At 39.1% G+C, this 17463-nt stretch overlaps 2 protein-coding genes across 14 annotated transcripts in view; both read right to left on the bottom strand.

Moving 5' to 3' along the window:
- Positions 1-308: 308 nt before the first annotated feature.
- Positions 309-5622, bottom strand: LOC105419526 (sialic acid-binding Ig-like lectin 6). 2 transcript variants are annotated; one of them, XM_029850809.1, is made up of 10 exons: positions 5262-5617; positions 4396-4749; positions 4122-4304; positions 3540-3887; positions 3243-3467; positions 2796-3056; positions 2321-2405; positions 2001-2040; positions 1628-1797; positions 309-1501 (listed from the first exon to the last, which is right to left on the bottom strand). In XM_029850809.1, exons 1-10 carry the CDS (start codon positions 5305-5307, stop codon positions 1450-1452), a joined length of 1764 nt encoding a protein of 587 aa, XP_029706669.1. In that variant the 5' UTR covers positions 5308-5617; the 3' UTR covers positions 309-1449. The 2 variants fall into 2 exon arrangements, with proteins under 2 accessions (XP_029706669.1, XP_029706670.1); XM_029850810.1 differs by lacking the exon at positions 3243-3467 and having other exon boundaries at positions 3780-3887; positions 5262-5622.
- A 3866-nt stretch (positions 5623-9488) lies between these two features.
- The window catches only part of LOC105419525 (B-cell receptor CD22-like), a 33762-nt gene continuing 25787 nt past the window's right edge, over positions 9489-17463 (bottom strand). For 2 of the 12 annotated variants that reach the window (XR_003891576.1, XR_003891575.1), the window contains exons 2-11: positions 16871-17221; positions 16597-16779; positions 16008-16364; positions 15711-15935; positions 15264-15524; positions 14841-14887; positions 14511-14693; positions 12963-14125; positions 12592-12804; positions 9489-11078 (exon numbers count right to left, since the gene is read on the bottom strand). The gene's annotated coding sequence lies outside the window, so the exon portion shown is untranslated. Of the gene's footprint in view, positions 11079-12591; positions 12805-12962; positions 14126-14510; positions 14694-14840; positions 14888-15263; positions 15525-15710; positions 15936-16007; positions 16387-16596; positions 16780-16870; positions 17222-17463 lie in introns of all 12 variants that reach the window. The other 10 variants (XR_003891577.1, XR_003891578.1, XR_003891579.1 and 7 more) reach the window with 10 other exon arrangements.

Genomic DNA, 17463 nt, shown 5'->3' with positions numbered 1-17463 from the left:
CTTATTAACTGAAACCTCAATTGTATAATCACATGAATTTGATTACATATGTTTGCAAAATGCCCATTGGGATTTTTGGGATCAATTTCTCATTGAAGAGAGGTAGCAAGTGGTACTGCAAAAAAAAAAAGTGGATATCAGACTAATAGTGTTCTCATCCTGTGAATTTTCATATTGTAAAAGAAAAAAAGGGGTTGTATTCTCTGTTGTATTGATTATCAGAAATTTATTCTCATGGCCATGAAAACTTGGTGTGGCTTGGAAAATGTATTTCTCTATGAAGAAACATTGCCTTTTTTTAGAAACAGGTGTCTTTTCCAGATATGGATATTTGTGAAAAAAAATTCTGTGAGCCTCTCTGACAGACTGTTGAAACACTTGTTGGAATTGTTATGTGCTGCTGTGCAGAGAAAATTCAATTTCTTTTCCTTATAAGGTTCTTTGCTTAAATTCCATCCTTGTTTTTCCCACAAGACACATCTTATATATATTTCAGATGTAACATAAATGTATTGGCATCTGTTCTTTGATTAAACCGCTTTTAAAGTAAATTTTCCTTTGATTCATCACATGAGCATGAAGGTTTTTTCCCTACACTACAAAGGAATAGGCAGCACTCAAAAAAGCTCCAGTCTGGGCCAAAAGAACTCAGAACCTCTTTGGGTCTAAAGGGGAAATACTGTGGAGCAGTCAACGAGGGAGGAGACTGACATTCTAATATTATGACAGGTCAGATGTCATGTTTTTAGCTGTGCTTTAACACTTGACAGGGTAAAAAGTTACACATGTGTTCTCTAAACACTAGAGTCCACCATGAAAAACTTGTAGTTTGTGTATACAGTATTGCTGACTTGGTCGTGTATTCCACCCGGCTAAGGCTTCATCTTTGCTGCAGGAACGTATTTTTCATCTGAACATTGACTTCAGGAGCATTTTTTGGCATTATAAAAGCCAAAATGTAGACAATAAGGAAAAGTTCCATCTGAAGGTTGGGATCCATTTTTCGGGTATTGGGAGTATCATGAGTGCGTTACTGACTGTGAATGGTAGGAGGCACTGTGACACCCGTATTGTGTTCGAATGCAACTGCAGAATAGGAAGTGGTAGCCATGGTTGCTTCCCCTGCATTTATTACTTTCAATTGAACAAAAATAAAACCTAAATTCATGAACTGATTGCAAAAAATCAAGAGGGTAATAAATACTGATACAGAAAGGTAAAAAATATATCAAGCTGTTGCAGTCGTGTGACGCGAAAAACCAAGTATTAAGTAAAGAAGTAAAGTAAAAAGAAGTAAAATATGTTCATGTCATGCACACAAAAAAAAATCCAATTTTTGCTGACAGGAAGTGGGTTTTCTAGTTGGGAAATTTGGTTCTAAAAATGCTTCTGATGACTCATTTCACCAACAGAACAACATCGGAAGATAAAAACACAAATGAAAGGTTTCTACTTGACTGTGCTGTAGATTGCATCAGTACTGTCCACGGCACCAGTTGTCCTAAATAAGGGGGGGAAATACAAAGTCAAAAGTGCAGCTTTGGCAAAAATGTCCACAAAACACAGAAACAGTGAAAATCTTAATTATAACAGTTTAAGGATAAATGGCAGGAGGGCAGTGGCTGACCTCGGGGCAGAGCTGGGTCTGTGAAAACTGACTTCAGAGTACTGCACATCTTCTTCCTCCACATGTTTTGGCTCGAGGTGTCCAGATGTTTTGACTTTGGAGCACAGATCTGTCTGGGCTTTGGGGAAGTGGATGCTGGTATATTCCTCCTCCAGCTTACTGGATATATCCTGCAAATGTAAAATGCCATTCATGACTGTGCTTCTTTCAGTCAGCTTGATGTTTGAACTGATTTGAAAATTGCTTATTTGCTGAGCTCCTTAATGGAGGCCTGGAATCCAAAAACTGAAATGGAAGATCAACTAAATGTCTCCTCTCTTTATTAAACTGCATTTAGAGATTGACAGGATGCTTCTCAGACAAATGAGTTTACCACTTTTGTCTCTACTGACTTCTTATGTGTGTTCTTCTTCCTGGTGATTTAATAAAAAAAATAAATTAATAAAAGAGTAGCAGCAAATCTAAATGATAACAATCGGAAATATGTAGAATAATTCTGCATGTATTTAATTGCATCTGAGTGTGGTTTGGTTGCCATAACAACAAACGTTTTCACTCGTACTGATGTCACCGCTGAATCAACACTCAGTTTAAATATTGCATATTTCCCACATTTTAATTCCTTCTGCAAATCATCACGTTGCCTGTAAAAAGCCTCTCCATATGAAACAGGGTCCGAAATCATCAACTTACCTAAACAAAACAACAAAGACTCCTGTAAGTCCAATAAGGAAAATCCCAACACCTGATCCGATGGCTGCCAGTTTCCATGGCCGAACTGCTCAACGGAAAATTAAATAAATGAACAAAGTTTGAGATTTTTAACCCTCTTTCTGCAGAACAGACACAATCCCATCCCTGGTTATAATGCTGGTTATTAGTAGCTGTTGCTGACAGTGAACTGAACAAGTTCAAACAGATCTGGAAACTGGAAAATTCAATTAAATATTTAAAAATTAAACATTTTTTATACTACTTAAAATTCAACGGTCAAGTATGTAAGATGTGTCTGAATGAAGCAGTGATGACAAAAATATTAAGAACTAAATACACACAGAGTAAAACACAGTAATACGTTTAAAATTATTATACAATGACAAATGTCTACAGTTGTTAGATTCAATTCTGATTTACACATTTTACCTGTAATGAAGAAATAAAAACCCACCTGGGACAACAGTCACATTCACTGTAGACTCACTGTGTCCTAACAGGTTCCAGACTCGACAGGAATAACGTCCACTGTCTTTGGCTGTGACCTGAGTGATGACGAAGTTCTGCTCTGATGATTTTGATGAGTTTTCACCCTCCTTGTACCAGCTGTAATTAGCTGCCGGGTTAGCATCAGAGCTACAGTTCAGGGTGATTGTAGTGTCCTCCTCAACCTCACCAGAGGGACTCACTGACACTAATGGACCTTCAGGAGCATCTGCAGGACATCACAACAATAAGAATGTTACTACAGAACAAGAAGGTGGTTGGTGCACATATATGTATTTATACATACATCAATATAGCGACTGAACAGTAGTGAACATCCTAAACTGGAGACTCATCATCCTGGATAAACATCCCATAATCAGTGACTGAATCCAAATCAGTCTTATTTACTTACACACTGCAGGAGAGCGGAAAGATTCGTATCCTATAACAGTGCAGGAATATCTGGCTGGAGAATTTATACTCAGGGAAACATCATGAATTCTTGTGACACCGTCAACTTTCTCATCATTCTTGTACCATATGTAAGGATAAAGAGACGCTCCACACTGACTCTGACACGTCAGCTCACTCCTGTTGCTGCTCTCTTGTCTACTCACACGTACCTGCAGCACTGGGTCTGTCATCAACAAGCACACCGTTACTATAGAAACAACTGCTGACGTCAACACACTGACATGCTGAGAGTTACCTGGTACAGTCAGTCTGACTCCAGGTTCACCAGTTAATCTCCAACCACCTGTGTTTGTTCTGATCATGAACTTGTAGACAGCTGAGTCGTTCTTATGCACATTTGTGATCCTCATAGTATATCTGTAGTTGTAGTAGTAGTTTGACTGATACTTTAAATCCTCTTTAAAGCACGTATATGAATGATGTGAGTTGGAGCTGAGTTCCACATCAGAAGCTTTTATAACCCAGAAAGTATCATCGTATGGTAACTGGCTTGAATATCTGCACTTGCAGCTGATGTCGACTGTTGATCCTTTGACAACACAGATTTCAGTAGAAGTGGAAGTCGCTGCCTTGAACCTCACACCTGTAACACACAATGCACAAAACTGCTCTTACTGTCAAACAATGATTCAAATCACAATATGACACGGGCACAGAAAAGAACTGTGGCCAGTTGATGTCCAAATTCTGACTTTTACTGTGACTGAAAGGATCATATGATTGACATTGGAGTTGTTGCTGGTTTCTACTTTAACACAGTGAAACTATTTCTGCATCAGTGTAGAGATGATATTATGTTACAGTTTGGTGAACTCACCAGAATGTCCTATTTCTCCTATCCTACAGGTGCAGTCGTCTGTAAGAATATTGTCTTCTGGAGCTGCATAATAAATGTTTCCAAGGATCGTTTGTTCAGTCTTGAACAAGTTACAGTTTTGTTGAGGTGTCAGAGAACAGCTGTCACAGCTCAGATTCTGAGTTGATCTGATCACCTGAAGATCTGAGGAAGAAAAACAACTCATGGTAGACTGACACAGAGGCACGCCACCCATCAGATACTGATGTCATAAAGATGCAGAACAAAACATTACCTGAGACCCTCAGAGTGACTCCAGGTTTACCATAATACTTCCAATAATGTCGATCAGTTATGAATATGAACATGTAAACAGTTGAGTCGCTCTCTGTCAAGTTTCTGATGATCAGAGTACATCTGTTGATCTTGTCATCACAGATATTCTCAACACGACCTGAATACTCTGGGACTGACTTCAGATTCTCAAAATTAGGAATCCTCTTTTTTAGAAACCAGAATTTATCTGTAACTTTATGATTCAATGGGTAAATATAGGTGCAGCTGATGTTGACTGTTGATCCTTTGACAGCAAAGATGTGACCATTGGTGTACTTCACCCTCCAACTACTGGTATACTGAGCCTGTAGAACTGGAAAATATCAGAAACAACAATCAGATACATTCAGACATTCAGAAAATAACCAGCTTCAGAAAATAAAGCATTAAAATTTAATTTTTAAATGATTTATTTGAGGATGTGAAGTAAGCTTTCAGTAGATGACTGCTATAAAGGTGATCCTGCGTCTGCTGTGTTTTACTGTGTTGGGTAAAGTGACTGGAACTTGTCTGAGTCTCTGTTTGTCTTTAATTTGGTTCATTTGTTCAGAATTAGAAAATATTAACGAACAGAATCTTTGGCACTTTCATATATGTTTTTTTCCTCCCCCAAAAAATAATACAAAACTAATATGTGATGAGGGTTATTCAACTCAGCACCCAAGCTTGTTCCTTCCTTTTCAGATTATTTCAGATTATGGTTATATTTCAAAAAGTTTAGTGTCAATTCTGATCACAAAATCATCTCATCATCGTCCAAATCAGCCGTCTGTTTTATTGTAACTGCTGAAGACAATTTAACTATTTTGATGCGAAGACATTTACCTGGAGCGATGAGGAGAAGGAGGAAGGCTGCTGCAGCCAACCCCATGGCTGCTGCTCTGCTGCTGCAGGTCCAGACGTGACCGTTCAGGTCAGATCAGGGCAGGCGGCTGGTCAGCTCTCTGAGCATGAGAAAATCAGCGCTTGGCAGCTGATCAGCTCTCTGAGCTTGAGAAAAGAGCAGTCAGACTGTCAAGACGTCTCGCTGAAGTGGAGTCGATTTTCTACGAACTTTGAAGAAGTAAAACATGTTCTGTTTCCTTCCTCTTTCCATGATTTATATGCATGGCTGGTCGAAAATACAGAACCATTTAACAAAAGAAAAAAAAGATGTAATTTTGATGCTGTAAGTTTTCAGGATTTTCTTTTCAAGAGTGTAAAAACAGATCTGCTCTGTGAGTAAAACAGAGAGTCAGTGACAGTGTTGGTGGTAAAGTGGTGCATGTGCAGCTGGTTCAGGCAGAAGCTACCACAGATACGAGGCAAATTAATGTTTAAAGCACAACAAACGTCAAAACAATTTGATAACCGTCAACTATATTAATTAAATTCAAAGCTGTTTTATTTTCTTTAGAGTGAGTTTAAAATGAGTCTCAATTAAGTGTAGGAATTAAATTGAAAACAAAAAGACAGTTGAAAACAGAAAATTTCAGAGGTTGTGTGCAGAAAAAAAAAACAAAAGTGTGAAGTTGTTTGCACTAATTTTAGACACTGAGGTGTCAATGTTTCTGTAGCAACCTTAGAGGGCAGATCAAGTGTGAATTTATTAGATTAATTGATTTAATGGCTACACAAAACACTTCCAATCATCCTTAATTTTACTTTTCCAGTTAGAGGGGGCGACACAAATGGAAACAACTCTGAACCTACTGGAAAAACGTATTTTATCATTATCACATTGAAAAACACCTCTACAGCACAACACAGCCCATCACACAATTCTCACACTTTGATGTTTCTTCTTCATTTTCTGAAAAGTGAATAAAATTCTGATTATGTAGACACTATTCCGTATCCCGCAGGCCGCACACGCCCCAAAAGAGGAAGAAGGTCCGACTGTTTCTGTTAGGTTCAAACGACCTGAAACACGAGAAGAACAAATGAGGCAAAGACAACAGTTTTGAATTTTACTTGCAAGGAGAACGGAGAGATGTGCTCAGTTACAGATCTCCAACACGTTCTGACGCACACCTCCTGCCATCCTTCTTTTATTGAAATTAGGAGGTCCCTAGTTACAGAAGTCAAATGTGTCTAAGGGAGGGGGAAAACACAAGATAGCAGGTCACAAACAAAGCAAAAGACTGTAAATCATAATGGTGAGATTATATGTAGGCCTTCACTGATTTGATTAGCTTAGCTCGCAAACAGCACATTCTTCTATATCAGACAGATTAAAAGAAGAGCTCCTGTGTCAGGCCCTGCAGCTCTGTCTCCAGTCAACGCCACTTCTCCAACAGCCGCCGCATTTCTGTCGCCCTTGACCAGAGAAGTTTGAGTTGACATATCAAGCATCATGAACATTAAGCATTAGCAAATAATAGGAAACATTAAGTAATGAGAAACAATATAATGAGAATAAAGGATATAACAAGGTAAAAGCAAATAAGAGATAACTTTAATATAATGGATCTAACATTTCTCTCCTGTTTATCACATATTTGCTTCAAATTCTCATAGTCATTTAACAATCTCTTCCAGTAGATTTTCAAAGTCATGTTTATGAACACAAATACATTTACACTCAGGGGAAAATTAGCTCAATTCACTCGTAGTCTTCAGAGTCTGTAGTCAAATCCAGCTCGTCTGTAAATTAAGGGATTCAGCCATACGGTTTTTCCATGGGAGCAATAGCTGTGGTGATAAGGCGGTTAATAAGAGAACGCAGGCAGGGAATACAACAACATCCACACAAGGTAAGGATTGCAGCAAAAACAGCTACAGAAATCAGGATAGATGTAACCAATGTCTTATACTTCCCAAACACATTCATCCATTCGTCCCACATCGCGGTCTTTGCTTCTGAGTGCTCTTTCATCTTGTTGTTCAGGGTGCGAAGGCCTTCTATGGCCAGTGTGAGACTCCCATCTGACGCAGTGTTGTTAGGAATGAAGGTGCAACATTGATCTCCGAACACAGCACACACCACCTTTCTCAGCTAACAACATATCCACTGCGATCCTGTTCTGGAATGCCATAAGGGAAGTAGCCGATAGTTGACTATGAACAGCCTCAAAACCGCTCTGAGTCCAATTTCCTAAACGTTGAACATTGTAATGGATGTAGTTGATTCTGTCTACGTTCTTATTTATTGTACACCACCAACAAATAGAAGATTCAAAACCAGCAGCTACTTGATCCACTAATTTATACTCATCTGGAACACTGCGTGGCACACCGATAGCATCAATATACGTAGGAACATTTTAAGATAACCATGTAGATCTTTTATTACGACGTCACTGTTCAGGCATAAATCTATGTATGTGAGTGACTAATTGATCAGCCGACGTAGGGAACACAGAAATTAGCATAAGAAGTGTTTTTAAGCACATAGTCCTGTAGCTCTCATAGGCAATGTATCAAACAGTCTCTCATCCCCACACCACCAGAAATAAAATAAATAACAGAGACACAACTTCAGAACATTATAATGCATGCATGAGCCGCAGGGTGCAACAAATGAACTTTCCAACAGACAAAAAACATACATCATTTTACAGTAAGAACAGTTTTTCGTTTTGCATTGAAAATTGTATCAAAACTACTTTCAGAACGAACAAGCTATTAAAGAGGTGTTAAAGAAGTGAAGCTGAAATAATGGCGCTGGTGAGCTTCAGGTGAATGAAAAGCTTACAGGTCAAATACAGCGTAAGAGCTGACCTGCTGTTGCCACATTGGTCCTTTAGGTTGTTATTTGCACTTCGCTTGTCATGCCGTATTTTGGTAACATTTAATCTTAAACCTGGGGGTTTCCAGAGGTATCATACAAATAAAAACACACATATGAAGAAAACGCACACTCCCAAACATCTAATTGCATTCTGTAGCCACTTGGGAATCATTTGAACTTATTCGGTTTCAACTGAGTTGGAGACTTTGTATAGCTATTGTGATTATCAGGAATACTATGATTACAGCTAGCACCGAGGCTAGCATACTACAGCTTTAGCCAATCTTCTGTATTTTTCTATTTTTTGTATTATCTTTTGTTTATTTTACCCGCTGCTGTCCTTGTGATGTTTATGAAATCGGTACACTATTTATGGACCATAACCTGTTGAAGTAGCCTCCCTAAGTGAGTCGGTGGCTCTGAAAACTTCACTGACTTTTGGGTCTACCCAGACTCTATTCGTCTAAGTCCACCCTATTATCAGACTTTGCATCACCTTCCCGGTCGGAGTTTTCAACAGAAATGACCTTCTTGCAATGTGTGAGGTGTACCCAGTTGATCTTTCAGCTATTTTAGCAGCAGTAGGTGTAGACAAAAGAACTTGGTCAGGTCCTTCCCACTTAGGTGATTACCAGTGTTTCTTTTTTACGCTTCTCACTAGGACCCAATCTCCTGGCTCCACCGGTTGGAATTTCTGTTGGGAGACAGAGGTCTCATGACCTTGCTTTTGTTTTTCTACATTTTTCTCATGTAATCAGCTAGATTAGACTCATCATTTGTCTCCCAGTAGTTTGTGAACTGAGGAAGCCTGTACAGTCTTCCAAATAAGATCTCATAAGGAGTTAGGCTTGCGGTGCTTGTAATGTTTATATAGAGCTTAGCCAAATCGACACATTGTCCACGGTCTCCCCGTCTCTTCCATGCATTTTTCAGAATGGATATTGGGGAGCAGGAAATTTTCCTCTCCTTGGTCTCAGATTTCCCTGTGAATTATGTCTTGCACACGTCAGACATGTTCTACAATTTTTTTATTTTTTTTTAATAAGAATTAAATCCATAGGTTGTTTAAAGCTGCTGTATCTGTCCTACCGTCCCTCCTGTTGAGACATGTGTTACACCATGGCTCAATATAGCAGCATATTTACACAGATTTTCTGGTAGGATAGATTTTCCTGCTGGTCATACATAGATTCTTCTTTTAAGGTTGCTCATTTTTCTTTGATGAGCCATCTATAAACAAAAATGCTCCAGCTTTTAAAGGTTGATCTAAATCACTTCTACTTTTTGCAGTTTGTTCAGCTAATTCTTGGCAGTCATGTGGTTCTCCGTCATCTGTTTTGTGCCTGTTTTGTGCCTTTCCTATGTCTTTCCTATGGCTATATCTCTCAACTTACTTTGTTCCATCTATATGTCTCTCCTTAATGCCTTAATTTCCAGGTTTGTCTGCAACTCCAGAATATCTGTAGTGCAGAGTTTGCCTGAAAGATTCAACTTTCTTCTCCACCTTTCCTGACTTATTTTCCCCGAACCTTCTGCATCTCCTTCCACAAACTTTTCATCCCCCTCAAGTTTGACATCCTTTTTCTTGAACAGCGGCATGTTGTACTATGTGGTCTCACAGAAAAGTTCTCTGGCACACTAGGACACTAACACGGCCTTCTACTGTGCACTATCTGCACAGCGGTGTTAGTTTTAAGGAATGAAACCCGTCCTTTGTCCCCTGATCACCAGTACTTCGTTTTCTTATGAGGCAAAATAATAAAACACAGGACTAGCAGAGTTCTCCTATCAACTCTTTCAATGGCTTAGTCCTCCATTCACACACAAACACAATTTCCTATTTTCTTAACTTAATTACGGCTAAGTTATAACCTACTTAATTAATGGCTAAGTTTAACCCACTTAATCATGGCTAAGTTTAACCAGGTCTCACCTCTGAGGCAACAATTTGTTGTGAGTTTAGCTGTCCTTTGAATCCATAATCAGTTATATACTTATCTAGATTAGTGAGTTTCTTTGGATTTTGTTCGTCGAGGAATTTCCAGTCCTTACACCGCAATTCATCTCTGAGCCTTTGTTTGCTTTTACTTGTCCCCATTTTTGGAGGATTTAGATTTTTACTTTTAGCTCTACTTTTCTATCTGCTTTTTATTATGACTATTTTTATTATTTTTATTTTATGAGTTAACCTTATCCTAATTTACCGTTTTTTTTTGTTTTGTTTTGTTTTTTCTTTGTTTTTTATTAAGAATTTGGTCCAGTCTTGCACATAGGGTGACCTAAAACTGGGATGTTGATCTCAGTGGGGTGATAATTAATCAAACCGTTGTGGTACTTCTCACTTCAACTCTTTCGAGTGGAGAGTCTTGCCTCTGCATCCACAAGGGCCTTATCACTTACAGTCCCACTGCTTTGGTATGATTGAAAATACCTAGTGGTATTTAACAATCCTTTCACACTCACAATCACTCTTTTGGATGATTTGTCGTGACTTAATTTCTTTTTCACGTGGCCAGGACTCCCTCGCCCTGCCTTGGTACTGCCCTTAGTACTCTTGTTTACCTGCCATTGACTAGTATTCACAGGGTTTGTTTCTCATTGCGTCTTACAGAGGATTTTCGGGTTCCTCTCTCCCAAAACACTGCCTTAGCGTTTATCGCAATTTTTACATTAAGTCCCCGACAATCATCATCACACACACACTTTTGAATTCAAGACATGCTCACCACTGTTGCCTTTTCCTCCTGGAATTCCGTCAACCGTCAGGGTCCAATCAGTGAGCTGAAGCTCAGTCCCGGAAAGGGTATCTTAGGTCGCTTTGAGGCGGCCTGCCGTGGCCACGGTCTTTCCTGAGGTTCAGCCTCACCCACTGGACCCTTTAGGTGTGTTGGAATCCGGCTCGAAGGACCAAAATGTTAGGTTCAAACGACCTGAAACACGAGAAGAACAAATGAGGCAAAGACAACAGTTTTGAATTTTACTTGCAAGGAGAACGGAGAGATGTGCTCAGTTACAGATCTCCAACACGTTCTGACGCACACCTCCCGCCATCCTTCTTTTATTGAAATTAGGAGGTCCCTAGTTACAGAAGTCAAATGTGTCTAAGGGAGGGGGAAAACACAAGATAGCAGGTCACAAACAAAGCAAAAGACTGTAAATCATAATGGTGAGATTATATGTAGGCCTTCACTGATTTGATTAGCTTAGCTCGCAAACAGCACATTCTTCTATATCAGACAGATTAAAAGAAGAGCTCCTGTGTCAGGCCCTGCAGCTCTGTCTCCAGTCAACGCCACTTCTCCAACAGCCGCCGCATTTCTGTCGCCCTTGACCAGAGAAGTTCGAGTTGACATATTAAGCATCATGAACATTAAGCATTAGCAAATAATAGGAAACATTAAGTAATGAGAAACAATATAATGAGAATAAAGAATATAACAAGGTAAAAGCAAATAAGAGATCACTTTAATATAATGGATCTAACAGTTTCCTGAGTGTTGTTAATTTCAGTTTTTCATAACAAAAAGTTAGCAAATTCCTTTCTTATTAGGTTTTTAAGATATCTATAATCTGGGTTATATTTATCTAGATGCCAATATGCAGCGGAGCCTCGGTCCCTGCCAACATGCTGTGAACATACAGCAGCAACAACAGCAGCAGCAGCAGCTACAGCAACCATGAGTTTAACAGCAACAACCTTCATCCTTCTCCTCATCATTCCAGGTAATGATTCAACTTCACTTTACCTTCAAGAGTTTTTGTGCCAAAACTACACATGCTCACTTAAAATGCTGATCCAATCATAGTGGACAAGAATCATTTTAGGTAAAAATAAATAAATAAAACACTGAAATAAAAATAATTTAAAAAATATGAATAAATAAATCCATAAAAAACTGCTCTAAATGGTAACTTCTAATGGGTTACAGATGGGTTCACTGAGACACTTGATCAGAAAGTAACAAGTATGGGTGAAGAGTTACAAACAAAACTGAACACTTTTAATGACATTAGTTTTGTCATTTCAATTTATTTAAATTGAGTTTTCAATACCAAATAAAATTGCTTCAACTTGATCAAAAGTTCAAGTACCATTTGGATATTTTCTTTCTGAACACAGTAAAACACAGCAGATGCAGGATCACTTTTAAAGCAGTCATCTACTGAAAGTTTACTTCACATCCTCAAATCATTTAAAAATTAAATATTAATGCTTTATTTTCTGAAGCTGGTTATTTTAGGAATGTCTGAATGTATCTGATTGTTGTTTCTGACATTTTCCAGTTCTACAGGCTCAGGATGTTTGGGGGGTGAAGTACACCAATGGTCACATCTTTGCTGTCAAAGGATCAACAGTCAACATCAGCTGCACCTATATTTACCCATGGTATGGTACAGTTATACATAAATTCTGGTTCATAAAAGAGAGGAGTCAAAACCAACCGTGTGGGGCATCTGAGGTGAGAAGGTAGTTTTTCTGGGGAGGACTCAGCATTGATGAGGGTGCGATCATTTGGATCAGGATTTGACTGATTCATCAGTTCCTGGTTTGTCATTAAAGGTTTTCAACTTTCTTTTTCAGAACGGCCAGTGAAGGTGACCAGCATCATGCTGACTTTTATCGGCTTTGTTCCGGCTGCTTTTCTCCTTTGGTGTCTGTGGATGAGGTAAAGTGGTTAAAACCCATCACCCAACACCAACATCAGAGCAGCAGACACACAGTGAGTGAGTGAGTGAGTGAGTGAGTGAGTGAGTGAGTGAGTGAGCTAGCGAGCTAGCTAGCTAGCTGTTGGGGGGGGGGTCGGGTCTTTTACCTACACCAAGGAGGCTATTTGACAGTCGGCGGTTGTTTGTTAGCAACTCAAAAAGTTCTCAGCTGCCAAGAAAGAGCTGATTCATTTTTGGTGATGGTCTGGATTCTAGAGGGATTATAATCTTTGCTCTTCCAAAAGATAAACATGGGAACATCAACTGTTCCCTTTTCAGCTTTTTTGGTTTTGTTTGGTGGGGGTGGGCGTCTTTCCAGTATGAATAGGGTGTAACCTGTCAAACAGAAAAGATGTATTCATGCACACAGATCATTTTTCTGCCCTCCAGCTCTATTGAATTCCAGAAACCAAAGATATGATTTCTTGGCACGACTGTCAGTGTCAAACACTGAGGGAGGGACTTTTATCAGACAAGAACAAAAGGCATCCTCTGAGATTGGACGCTGGTGACTCCACAGAAAACATGTATGTCATGAAAAAGGGACTTGTCCACATAGGATGGAGGGTAAAATGAGGGTTCTGCTGGTGCTCCTCTTGAGCTGTGGTTTGGTTGACAGCCAGCCAGTGAACAAATGTCATCTGCAGGAATTAATGATCCAGGCGACAAAAGGAAAATCGAATGGACTCAGTGACAGAACCTTCATGGCCAAAAGTGAGTACCAGTTATTGAACATTTGTTGAAGTGCTCAAACGTTTATAAGTGATAACAAAAATCATAAATATCAAACTCTGATATGTGTCATGGCATAAAACAAAAAATATTTCTAAATATGTCAGAGTCCTGGAATACATGGCATTATTTCCCATTTAAATCTTCTCTGGTGCTGATGTTTATATAAAAAGAAATAAAAACACTTCTTCATAATTGTCTCGTTATCCAGTAACTTGTGCTGTGGAGACGGTGACACGTTTTAACACCAGTGCGGTGAACCAGATGACCCGCACTGGAAACCGTGTCTGGAAGTTCTATGGCATTTTCCAGCTCACTAATGGTCTGACCTGCAGCGACGACACAGCCCAACTCCCCAACATCTGTGGCGCGAACTGTACTGGTGAGTCTGAGCTGTAAAGATGGGCTTCCTTTGAAGTCCAACCAAACCAGTACTGAATATGTTCCATCTATGTTTAGATCAGTCTTTCAGATTTCTGTATCTTCATAGTCCATATCAACATAGTCCATGTGCTTAAATTGTAAATCCAGCATGGAACTAGGAAAACATAGAAAAAATCTGACTAAATATACCAGCTAGAAACCACAGACTGGCTTAGAAACACAGACAGGGAGATGAAACATACTAGACAGCACATACTGGAGACACAGGTAAAAAAAAGTCATCAGGATGATAGGGAGAAAAGTATCTTTTACATAAACAAGACAAAGAGGACCAACAAGAACGTGACCTCATACAAACACCTGATATCTGATATTGTTCCCTTTGACATTCGCGTAATAAAATAGATGACACAGGTTTGTTACACCATAAACAGATCTAATTTCAGGTTTAATGTTTAGTCTCATGTACATTAGATAATAAATCATGCCGTAACACTGCCCCAGCAGTTTATAGGGGTAATGCAAACTTTTAGACTTACCTGTAACTTCTGGGACAAATGTGCAGAACTGATGAAATGTGGAGTCTGCGGGAGGTCACGTCTGTCTCCATAGACTTATTTCATATAAATTATGGTTGAGATGACCTCTTCTGATTGGCTGCATTGTGCCAATAAGTAGTCAGGTAAGCTATGACAATGAGGGGAACTATGGATGATCTGTTACTGACAGTAAGAGAATCACAAGAAGCAGAGTTTGGAGATAAGTCAGGAACAATGAAGAAGGTGAGAAGAAAACCGAAACAAAGACAAAAATCATTAATATAACTTTGGTTTCAGACTTCCTTGACGATAACATAAATGATGACTTACAATGCCTGCTGAAGAGCTTCACCAGCCTCATGTAAGTTTTTTACCTTCTGAAAAATGATAAGTTCTCAGTTAACTTTAATATTAGAGAAATTCACATGTAGTTTTGTTATTTTTTGCAAACCTTCAGTCAAAAGTAAAACCAAGTGTATTTCTGAACTGAACAAGTTCAAACAGATCTGGAAACTGGAAAATTCAATTAAATATTTAAAAATTAAACATTTTTTATACTACTTAAAATTCAACGGTCAAGTATGTAAGATGTGTCTGAATGAAGCAGTGATGACACAAATATTAAGAACTAAATACACACAGAGTAAAACACAGTAATACGTTTAAAATTATTATACAATGACACATGTCTACAGTTGTTAGATTCAATTCTGATTTACACATTTTACCTGTAATGAAGAAATAAAAACCCACCTGGGACAACAGTCACATTCACTGTAGACTCACTGTGTCCTAACAGGTTCCAGACTCGACAGGAATAACGTCCACTGTCTTTGGCTGTGACCTGAGTGATGACGAAGTTCTGCTCTGATGATTTTGATGAGTTTTCACCCTCCTTGTACCAGCTGTAATTAGCTGCCGGGTTAGCATCAGAGCTACAGTTCAGGGTGATTGTAGTGTCCTCCTCAACCTCACCAGAGGGACTCACTGACACTAATGGACCTTCAGGAGCATCTGCAGGACATCACAACAATAAGAATGTTACTACAGAACAAGAAGGTGGTTGGTGCACATATATGTATTTATACATACATCAATATAGCGACTGAACAGTAGTGAACATTCTAAACTGGAGACTCATCATCCTGGATAAACACCCCATAATCAGTGACTGAATCCAAATCAGTCTTATTTACTTACACACTGCAGGAGAGCGGAAGGATTCGTATCCTATAACAGTGCAGGAATATCTGGCTGGAGAATTTATACTCAGGGAAACATGTTGAATTCTTGTGACACCGTCAACGTTCTCATCATTCTTGTACCATATGTAAGAATTAAGAGATGCTCCACACTGACTCTGACATGTCAGCTCACTCCTGTTGCTGCTCTCTTGTCTACTCACACGTACCTGCAGCACTGGGTCTGTCATCAACAAGCACACCGTTACTATAGAAACAACTGCTGACGTCAACACACTGACATGCTGAGAGTTACCTGGTACAGTCAGTCTGACTCCAGGTTCACCAGTTAATCTCCAACCACCTGTGTTTGTTCTGATCATGAACTTGTAGACAGCTGAGTCGTTCTTATGCACATTTGTGATCCTCATAGTATATCTGTAGTAGTAGTCGTACTTTGACTGATCATACTGATATTTTAATTACTCTTTAAAGCACGTATATGAATGATGTGAGTTGGAGCTGAGTTCCACATCAGAAGCTTTTATAACCCAGAAAGTATCACCGTATGGTACCCTTCTTGAATATCTGCAGTTGTAGCTGATGTCGACTGTTGATCCTTTGACAACACAGATTTCAGTAGAAGTGGAAGTCGCTGCCTTGAACCTCACACCTGTAACACACAATGCACAAAACTGCTCTTACTGTCAAACAATGATTCAAATCACAATATGACACAGGCACAGAAAAGAACTGGCCAGTTGATGTCCAAATTCTGACTTTTGCTGTGACTGAAAGGATCATATGATTGACGTTGGAGTTGTTGCTGGTTTCTACTTTAACACAGTGAAACTATTTCTGCATCAGTGTAGAGATGATATTATGTTACAGTTTGGTGAACTCACCAGAATGTCCTATTTCTTCTATCCTACAGGTGCAGTCGTCTGTAAGAATATTGTCTTCTGGAGCTGCATAATAAATGTTTCCAAGGATCTTTTGTTCAGTCTTGAACAAGTTACAGTTTTGTTGACGTGTCAGAGAACACCTGCCACAGCTCAGATTCTGAGTTGATCCGATCACCTGAAGATCTGAGGAAGAAAAACAACTCATGGTAGACTGACACAGAGGCACGCCACCCATCAGATACTGATGTCATGAAGATGCAGAACAAAACATTACCTGAGACCCTCAGAGTGACTCCAGGTTTACCATAATACCCATAACGTCGATCAGTTATGAATCTGAACATGTAAACAGTTGAGTCGCTCTCTGTCAAGTTTCTGATGATCAGAGTACATCTGTTGATCTTGTCATCACAGATATTCTCAACACGACCTGAATACTCTGGGACTGACGTCAGATTCTCAAAATTAGGAATCCTCTTTTTTAGGAACCAGAATTTATCTGTAACTTTATGATTCCATGGGTAAGTATAGGTGCAGCTGATGTTGACTGTTGATCCTTTGACAGCAAAGATGTGACCATTGGTGTACTTCACCCCCCAACTATTGGTATACTGAGCCTGTAGAACTGGAAAATATCAGAAACAACAATCAGATACATTCAGACATTCATAAGATAACCAGCTTCAGAAAATAAAGCATTAATATTTAAATCTTTAAATGATTTATTTGAGGATGTGAAGTAAGCTTTCAGTAGATGACTGCTATAAAGGTGATCCTGCATCTGCTGTGTTTTACTGTGTGGAGTTACTGGAACTTGTCTGAGTCTCTGTTTGTCTTTAATTTGGTTCATTTGTTCAGAATCAGAAA

This window comes from Takifugu rubripes, chromosome 17, assembly GCF_901000725.2.
Source record: "Takifugu rubripes chromosome 17, fTakRub1.2, whole genome shotgun sequence".
Lineage (NCBI taxonomy): Eukaryota > Metazoa > Chordata > Actinopteri > Tetraodontiformes > Tetraodontidae > Takifugu > Takifugu rubripes.
Note: the sequence above shows the minus strand (reverse complement) of the source record. Positions and strands in the feature narration are given on the sequence as shown.

What these genes read in the sequence shown, in the direction of transcription:
- LOC105419526 (XM_029850809.1), bottom strand. Translation starts at nt 5,307, where the DNA reads ATGGGGTTGGCTGCAGCAGCCTTCCTCCTTCTCCTCATCGCTCCAG. An exon ending in AGTCACTCTGAGGGTCTCAG is followed by an intron (nt 4,305 to 4,395) that starts GTAATGTTTTGT and finishes TTTCTTCCTCAG; the next exon opens with ATCTTCAGGTGATCAGATCA. An exon ending in AGTCAGTAGAGACAAAAGTG is followed by an intron (nt 1,798 to 2,000) that starts GTAAACTCATTT and finishes TTACATTTGCAG; the next exon opens with GATATATCCAGTAAGCTGGA.